At 34.0% G+C, this 9,659-nt stretch overlaps 1 protein-coding gene across 1 annotated transcript; it reads left to right on the top strand.

The window, feature by feature from the left end:
* The first annotated feature begins 9,033 nt into the window (after positions 1-9,033).
* LOC141660064 (uncharacterized) lies at positions 9,034-9,375 on the top strand. Its single transcript, XM_074467024.1, has one exon. It carries the CDS (start codon positions 9,034-9,036, stop codon positions 9,373-9,375), a length of 342 nt encoding a protein of 113 aa, XP_074323125.1.
* Positions 9,376-9,659: the final 284 nt, after the last annotated feature.

The raw sequence follows: 9,659 nt of genomic DNA, 5'->3' as shown, positions 1-9,659 counted from the left end.
CAAGGGAAGAAAATTTGAGTGTAAAGTACAAGTCAAGCTAAGAGTGATTAACGAAAGTATTGGAAATAATTATGGTCATGGGGTTGTTATAATTAAGCATTCATGGGAAATGTATGTATGTGCAATGATTATAAGAATAAAGAGGTAAGTAACTTGCCAACAATTATAAGCATAAGAATTAGTAACTTGCCAACAATTATAAGCATAAGAAATTAGTAACTTGCCTTCCAAAAGTTCTAAGATTATTCGATCTTGACGGCACGAGTCTTCCCCTTCGCTTCGGAACCTACACATTATATTAATCTCATTACTATTCACCCTTTATCAACTTATAAGCCTATAAGCTTCTAGACTAACCTTTACCCCTATTATAATTACTATTACACAAACTTATGATTACACATAACTTAATCGCATATAATTCAAGTAATCCACATAGTCACATAATCACATAACGGCATGGCATATACTACTAGTTATTTATACTATAATATCATATAAACACCTAAGCACATAATCGAGTAACATATAAGAACTATCATTGACCTTAACTTAACCCTAAAGATGATGTAAAACACTCGGACTCTTCAATTATAAGTCCCAAACACAACAAATACCACTAAAGCTTCCTAATGACACTCGAAAGGGTGCTCTCGGGTTTCTTGGTAGAAATGGGGTGTCTCCACCTTGGGCCTCCACTTCAAATCACTTCCTACAGGTTTTAAGGACTCTAAACTAACTTCTAAAGTTGGTGAGACTCAAAGGCCTCACTCCTAAAGGTTTATAAAGGTCAAGACTCTCACTGAAGTCCCCTGCGAGCAACAGTTTGCACATCCTGTGCTCTTTAGCCAATATCTCAACTTCCACTCGGGGCATTCTAACAAAACCAATTCCCATGGATTTTTAAGACCTAAACCTAAGTCTCAGACTTGGTTTCAGGCCAAGGCCTCACCTAGACCTCTCTAGGCTTCTGCCCAAAGTTGACACTTGACCAGCCTCCCTCGAATTCACTCTACCCTGTTTTCACTCACATAAAACTCACTTTTCTCATTCAATTTTTAATTCTAAAAGGTTTGTTAAGCTTCCTAGGGATGCATTATACTTATTTAAGTCAAGGCCCCGTGAAGGTCTAGCCTAAGACATGATTATAATTGACCAAAGTTCAAGTTTACCCAGTTCTGCCCGAGTTGCTCTCGGTTATGGGGGTGTGCACCTACCTAAATTCAAGTTTCTTGTTGAACTAAGGCTACTAGACTCAATTATAACTCAATTCCTAACTCCAGTAAACTTGGGCCTAGCAAGGCCTCACCAAAACTCACCTAAAATAGCCTATACTTAGGGTGAAAAATTCTGCTACAAAGTGCCTAGTGTACCTCCTTCCACCTTAACTCCCAAATCAACACCAAAACCAACATACAAGCCCACAAATCTATCATACATTATACACAACCCTACTAACTATCATTATATGGAAAAATACGAGCATAAACTTAGCCATAATAGTCATTTACCGAGGCAAAACAAAGAGCATAGCAGAGCAGATTTTACATGTGAACTTCTAAGCAAATTTTCGAACCAAAAATACATGGTATCAACTTGATGGCTACAAGATTTAATCATAACTCATTAAGGCACATAACATACTAGAATTTTAAAGCAAAAACTGTAACATGCATTGCACAAAAACTCAAATTCAAGTCACATAACACATTTGTTCAAAATATCACTTATACTACGATATGCAAGCATTAACTTCAACTTTTAGTGTAAAAATCATAGCATGCAAGGATAGAAACTTTATGAAAACACATTTACAAAGATCATAGATTCTTTAAAAGTCACATGCAAAGCTTATTTCTTTTTGAAATCAAATAAAACTAACACACAAAGCACAAAAACCCATTCGGCTCCTTGGAGTCATTGCCGAATGCTTGAGGCCAAGATCATGGCTTGAAAGTAGAAGCATAACATTTCATCAAGACCATCTCTTGCTCAAGTATTATAAGCCACATTTAGTTCAACTCTAGATTCACAAGAATCAAAGTTAAACCCTTGGCTTTAACTACATGCAACTAAGAAAACTCACCTTAAATGATGATATAGAACCAAGTGAAATTGTCTTTTGCTTAGAGGGGTTGAAAGATGCAAGAGGATGAAGAAATGAAAAAGAAAAAAATGAGAGGGGAGGGGGTTGAAGGCGCGGCTGAGAGAGAGAGAAGAAGAGGAAAGAGAGTGATGTGATGTTGGTGGAAAAGAAATGATGTGAGTGGAGTGTATAAATTTGTTTTTTGTCTCACTAAAATGGTAGTGGAGTTTGAACTTACTCTTTTGTCCTTCATCCACTAATAGCCAACTATTGCATGCAAGGTTTTATTGGTCTTTTGCTTGGTCAAAAGGATTAGTGGGAAGTAAAAGGACAGTCCTACCCTTGGTCTCTATTTGAATGGAAATTGCTTGCAAGGGTATGCTCGTAATTCAATAACTAATAAAAGTATAATTTAAAAGAATGATTTTTAGTAATTAAAATACAAATCTATAAATCACCAAATAAATACCATAAATACTATGAGATTTTAGAAATTTAATAAAATTATTTTTAAAAAAATTCGAATAAAATTTTATATTAAAATAATTTTTCACATATTATTATACTAACAAATAAATCATGAAAATTACACTTAACACATTATAAATTACACAAATAATTGCATGTAAATTGATTATATTCCACAATACTAAAATAAAAATTTATCTCCTAATCGCAACTAATCAAATATTACTAACTTACGAGAAATCTCTATTATTTACTAATCGCATAGCGAAAATCTTACTCGCGTACGGAATTTACACGCTTAAAATATTCTGGAAACACTCGCAATGCCAAACGACAAAATTATACATAATATATAACGAATTTGCATAATCGGCCTTATAACACATAATATTTAGGAATATATATATCGCACTTATAAAAATAACTCCAATATTTACCGGTTGTCACAATATTTTTAAAATAATGTTATAGAAAATAAAGTTTACAGAGAATAGAAGTCAATTCGTGTTAATAGTTTACTTTGTAGTTAGTAGTTTTTCAATATAAAAGTATATATATATGTCATTTTACTTAATTTAACGTAACTTAATAAATTTTTAATATAATTTATCAATAAATAAAGTTTACAGAAAGTATAAGTCAATTGGTATTAGTAGTTTACCTAGTAGTTTGTAATTTTTCTAAAATTTAAAATAAATATGAGTTATTTTACTTAATTTAACGTAACTTAATAAATTTTTAATATAATTTATAAATCATATAAAAAATATTTTTATTTTATGAAGTAAATAGATGATTGGATGAACACTAACTAAAAAGAAAATAAAATTTATAAAGAATAGAAGTCGATTTGTGTTAAAAACAAAGTTTATAGAGAATAGATTCAACTTATGTCAGGTAAGTACCAAAATTTGGTACTTTGGTACTTTGGGCACCAAATTATACATGGTTTCACTTATTAATAAAGAGTATAGATTTGTTAACGCTCTTGCTTCTACTTGACCTCTCCAGCTGGCTATCTTGATTCTGACATGTATAGTCATTATTGTCCTTCTTTTCTGATGTGTGGCCGTGAGTTATCGATATGTAGTTAACATCCCCCCTCAAGTTAGAGTGTGAAAGAAGTTATAGACTCCTAACGTGGAGAGAAGTACCTGAACTTGATAACTTGGAAGAGCTTTGCTAAGTAAATCAGCAGGTTGTTCAGGAGTGGAGACATGATGAGTAATAATAAGGCCATGTTGAAGCTTTTGTCGAACCAGATGACAATCAATCTCTATGTGATTTGTCCATTCATGAAAAACAACATTATAAGCAATATGTAGAGCTGACTTATTATCACAGTATAGGGAAATAGGAGTCAGTGAGGGTGTGTGCAATTCCTAACATAAAGTAGTAAGCCAAGACATCTCACAACAAGCATCAGCCATAGCCCTGTACTCGGCCTCAACAGATGACCTTGATACTGTAGAGTGACATTTTTATTTCCAGGAAATCAAGGATTTACCAAGTAAGACACAAAAACATGTAATTGAGTGTCTTGCCTATTTACATCTACCCCAATCAGCATCATCAAAAAACTTTTAAATCAAAGGAAGAAGAACTAGAAAGGAAAATCCCCTGACCACAAGTATGTTTGATGTATTTTACCAGTTTGAGGGGAGCTAACCAGTGAATTTTTTGAGGATTGTGTGTAAATTGAGCAAGGATATGCACAGAGTAGGATAAATCTGGTCGCGTGATGATTAAGTAGATGAGTCTACCAACCAATCTTCTATAGGCTGAAACATCAGTTGAGACCGGAGAAGTTGATTCTGCATTAAGTTCGTGATGATGATCCATAGGTACATTAACTGAGTTAGCATCCAGAAAACCAACATTTTTGACTATATCCCCGGAATATTTTCTCTGATTAAGATAGATGTCAGTACTAGACCGTGCAATCTTTATGCCTAAAAAATACTTTAAAGGCCCAAGGTCTTTTATTTTAAATTGGCTGGCCAAGAAAGACTTCACTTGAGTCATAAGATCAGGAGCATTTCCAGTTAACACCATATCATCAACATAAATTAGCATAACAACAATGTGAGACCCTTTTTCTAGAACAAACAAGCTTGAGTCACTAAAGGTCTGAGTAAAACCAAACTTCAATAAGGCATCAGATAAAGTAGTGAACCATTCTCTAGGTGCTTTTCTTAGGCCATAAAGTGATTTAATTAATTTACGGACTAATCTTTGATTTGGAAACTGCAGTAAAATATCTTCAGGAACATGATAGCCTTCTAGAATAGCCATATAAACCTCCTCGTGTAAGAACTCATGGAGGAAAACATTAGTCACATCCGGTGTTCCAGAAATCGTTAGGCGTGCCAGGGCGGTCAGGGTACATTCGAGAGATTAATCGGCAAGTCGGAGATTAATCGGACCGATTAATCGGAAGAATATAAATAATATTTTTAATTTTTATAATTATATAATGATCAATATGTCAAATCTTTGTTTGAAAAAAGAAACTAGAATGGTATTAAAAAATATTTACATATTTGACATTCGTTATGTACTAATTATTGAGTTTACAATATTAACTATATTGTAATTCAAACTTTTAAACTAATTACAATATGTCATTTTTATATTTTAAGTGAGAAAATAAATATATTAGATTACTTGTTACTTCTTACCAATACTTTATATTAGAAATTGACATGATATTGTGTAAAATTATGAAATTAATGAATTCAAAATTATAAAAACATAAAATAATATTTTTTTTTATTATTTTCCGCCTAGACCGCCTAGGACCGATTTTTGACCGCTTAGCCCGCCTAATCCCGATTTTGACCCGATTTTTTAAAAATACGCCTAAAGCACCGCCTAGGTCCGAGTTGAATTTTTTTACCACCGCCTAGCGCCTAGGCGCGGCCGCCTAGACCGATTTTTAGAACACTGGTCACATCAAGCTATGTTAAGGGCCAGTTATGCATATCAACCAAAGCTAAAATCACTCTGAAGGTGGTCATTTTTGCAACTGGTGCAAAGGTATCAAAGAAGTCCAATCTCTCTGTTTGTGTAAATCTCTTTGCTTTTGCAGATCTCATATACACAATGTTGTTTCTAATAGTGACTGCAACATAATTAAGTATCCAAGAAGTCACCATATTATTGTATCGAAGCGAGTGAGCAAGTAGTGGAGAATTAGCAACAGGTTGAACATAAGTGCCATCTACAAATCCAGTTTTCAATTTAGAAGCTAAAGTAGTCTTCATAGATTGTTTCCATTAACTATAATTTTATTCATCTAGTATGACTGTGGTGAGAATCATCCCTGGATTATCTGAGGGATGGAGATAGTACGGATGATTAACATTAAGAATAGAAGATGAGGATGTAGATCCCATCGTAGCGAAAGAATGTGAGGCTACTGTTGAAGCCATAAGCAGTACTTTGATAAAGACTGTATGTATGAATCAATATACAAACATTTTTCGAAGAAGCAAAATATCAAACAGATGATTTGCGTACATAGTATATTTTGAGTTTGATACAGCTACAGAAGAGGAACTGAAGAATCAAGATAAACTCAACATAAAGAAGACAGTGTATGATGAAAGAACGCAGAAATTGCAGAAATTGATAAGAAAACTGCAGAGATAGAGTCACTTAGCTTGACTATACACAGTCACCATTAACGATCAAGAACTGAAGCTTTAAAGCTCTATTATCTGACGCTTCTTGCTTGTAAATACTGATATGAAGGATCAACTACACATATATGTGCAATTCATGTGCTCTGATACCATGTTACAATTAGTAAAGCTTGCAAGAAATGAATCTAATTAACTAATCTTATTGGAGAAGATGATACTCTGTAGTTCAATGCTTTTAATACAAAAAATGAATAATGAGAGTTCCCTCACTTGATCCACATTCTATCTTTTATATCTATATTTGTTAACTAACTAACTTTCCCGCTCTTGCCTGTGCTTGACCTCTCCAGCTGGCTATCTTGATTCTGACCTGTATTGTCCTTGTTGTCCTTCTTTTCTGACGTGTCACTGTGGGTTACCGATATATAGTTAAGAGCAACTCCAACGCAAGCCTGAGAGCGGCGTTGGAGTACGTGCCGTGGATCCTCTTTATTTTCTTAGCATTGGAGTGCAAGGAGAACGTTGGTCAGGCCCGAGTAGCTGGGCTTGGCCAACTCTGTTTATTTTTACTTTTTTGTCTCTAAAAGTAATATTTTATTATTTATTCAAAGCATTCAGCCATCAATCTGTGCAACTAGAGTGTGATAAATAAGTAAATAAAGTAAATAAATTGGACCTATCAAATGATGGACTTGCGCTGTACATTGAAATATCTTGGATATCTTTTCTCAAAAACCAACTTTTATATATATGGCATGTAAATGGGTCCCAAAAGAGTTGGACTTGGACTCTTGCACTAAGACCATCTGCAGCACGGAGCCACTTCATGTCTTGGGAAACACAAAGTGTCCAAATAGCTGGACAACTAAAAAGAATAGCATTACAGGATACTCTTCAAAATGGCCAGTGTCAATTTCTTGGGCTGGGTCACTTGACCATGAATTTATATTTTAATATTACTTTTTTATATAAACTGAACATGCATGTGAGTTATGTAGCTTTACTCTGTTAAAACAACGGCTATAATATAACGTATAAATTCCAACGATTATAAACAGTAACATTTTTACTTTTATAAATACCAATTTCTATACCTTTATTATTTACACTCCTTTCTCCAAAATAAATATTAGCAAAAAATGAATCCAAATAATCCCCCATCTTCAAATCAAAAGTCAAATTCTCAAAATATAAACCATCAATTTCCATATCCATATCTAAATCCCTATTTTCCAAACCCATAGAATTTAAATTTTAATTCTCAAAATTTGAATTCTCTATATCAATTTTCACATTCTCAAAATTCTCAATTTCCATTTTCTTATCCTCAAAATTCACCCTATCACTTTCCATTTCCTCGATTTCCAAATTCATAATTAGAAACCCAGCAAACACCAATTAATATCCAAAATTCTCCAGAAACACAAGTGTCGGTCTTTGGCCATGAAAATATTATTAATCTAAATGATGATTGTGAAGAAAGCGAAGATGGACGAGAAAATACCGGTTAGTGGAAGTGGGTTGAAGATAAACTCCTAATAAGTGCATGGTTAAATATTTCAATCGATCCACTAACCGGTACTGATTAAAAGGCTGAAGCATTCTGGAATCGAATTCAACAATATTGCGAAGATGAATCTCCCGGTGTCATTAAGGGAGAAGTTATGGAAATTAAAATAAGATGGCAACGAATAAATGAAGGTGCTCAGAAATTTGGAGCGGCTTATGATGAGGCTCAACAAACAGCCGGGAGCGGTACAAATTTGGACAATTTAATTGAGAAAGCTCGCGATTATCATTTAACTAATTTCAAGAAAAAGTCTAACTTTGAGCCTCATTGGCGTGAGCTTCGTAGACATCCCAAGTGGAGAGCTCCTTAAACTAGTGCAAGTTCTAAAAGAACTAAATTAAGTAGTTCTGGAGCTTACTCATCAGAAGGAAATAACGATACACCAACATCTAATGAATTTGAACCGGTTCGTCCTAAAGGTACAAAAGCTGCAACTGGTAGGAAGGGAAATGGGAAGGCCACAGCTGCAGAAGTTGCTGAATATGAATCTATACAAGTTGCAAACAAAAGATGAATGAATATAATGGAATCACTAAATGAAATTCGACTAAAGGAGCTTTCGATGAAGCAAAGTGAACTGGATTTACAAGTTATTATGGCAGATACTACTCAAATGAACGATGTTCAGCGAATGGCTCATGCTAAACTGCTTGAAAAAATTATGGCAAGAAACTAGCTAGTATTTGTCTTTTCTTGTTTGTTTTTATTTGTTTGTAAACTAGTTGTTGTAAGTTAGTGTTTGTCATTTCTTGTTTGTTTTTATTTGTTTGTAAACTTGCAGCTGGAAGCTAGTGTTTGTCTTTTCTTGTTTGTAAACTAGTCGTTGGAATATATTATTTTTTACCTTTTATATAAACTAGATGTGTTAATTCTTTCAATTCACATCAAACACTAACATGAATCAAACACCCACATTAGAAATTTTTTTAAGGAATTCACTGAAGAATTCATTGAAGAGTTCTGTGATGACACCAAACACAATCGTCAACTTGAACTTTTTCAAAAAATATGGACAAAGCTCAACAACATCCACATCTCGTTAAATTATTTACAGAAATCGTGAAGCGGGTCATCAACATCTAGTGAATGATTATTTTTCACCGAATCCAGTATATCCAAGAAATATATTCCGACAAAGATTTCGTATGGGAAGACATGTCTTTCTTCGTATTGTGGATGCTGTTTCAAATTCTGATCCATACTTTAAATAAAAGATTGATACAGTGGGAAGAAAAGGTTTATCACCTTTACAACAATGCACTATGGCAATGCGTATGCTGGCATACGGTGTTTCTGCTGATGTTGTTGATGACTACGTTCGTATTGGAGAGAGTACTGCGGTTGAATGCTTGAAAAAATTCGTCTCCACTATATGTACAATATTTGAGGGTAAATACTTACGAAAGCCGAACTCAAATTATGTGCAACGTTCATTACAGATGGATGAAGCTCGTGGCTTTCCTGGTATGATGGGAAGTATTGATTGCATGCACTGGCAATGGAAAAATTGTCCAAAAGCATGGAAGGGAATATTCATGAGTGGTCACAAAGGAGTTGCAACAATTATACTGGAAGCAGTTGCTTCATCTGATCTATGGATATGACATGCATTTTTTGGAGTTGCTGGATCAAATAATGACATAAATGTCTTAGATCGGTCACCAGTATTTGATGATTTGCTACAGGGTCGTGCTCTAGAGGTAAATTATATTGTCAATGGAAATAATTATAATATGGAATATTACTTAACAAATAGAATTTATCCTGAATGGTCAACATTTGTTAACACAATATCTCGTCCACATAGTGAAAAGAAAAAATTATTTGTAAAATATCAAGAAAGCCAATAAAAAGACGTTGAACGAGCGTTTGGTGTGTTACAGTCCTG

Source organism: Apium graveolens, chromosome 5 (genome assembly GCF_009905375.1).
Source record: "Apium graveolens cultivar Ventura chromosome 5, ASM990537v1, whole genome shotgun sequence".
Taxonomy (NCBI): Eukaryota; Viridiplantae; Streptophyta; class Magnoliopsida; order Apiales; family Apiaceae; genus Apium; species Apium graveolens.
Note: the sequence above shows the minus strand (reverse complement) of the source record. Positions and strands in the feature narration are given on the sequence as shown.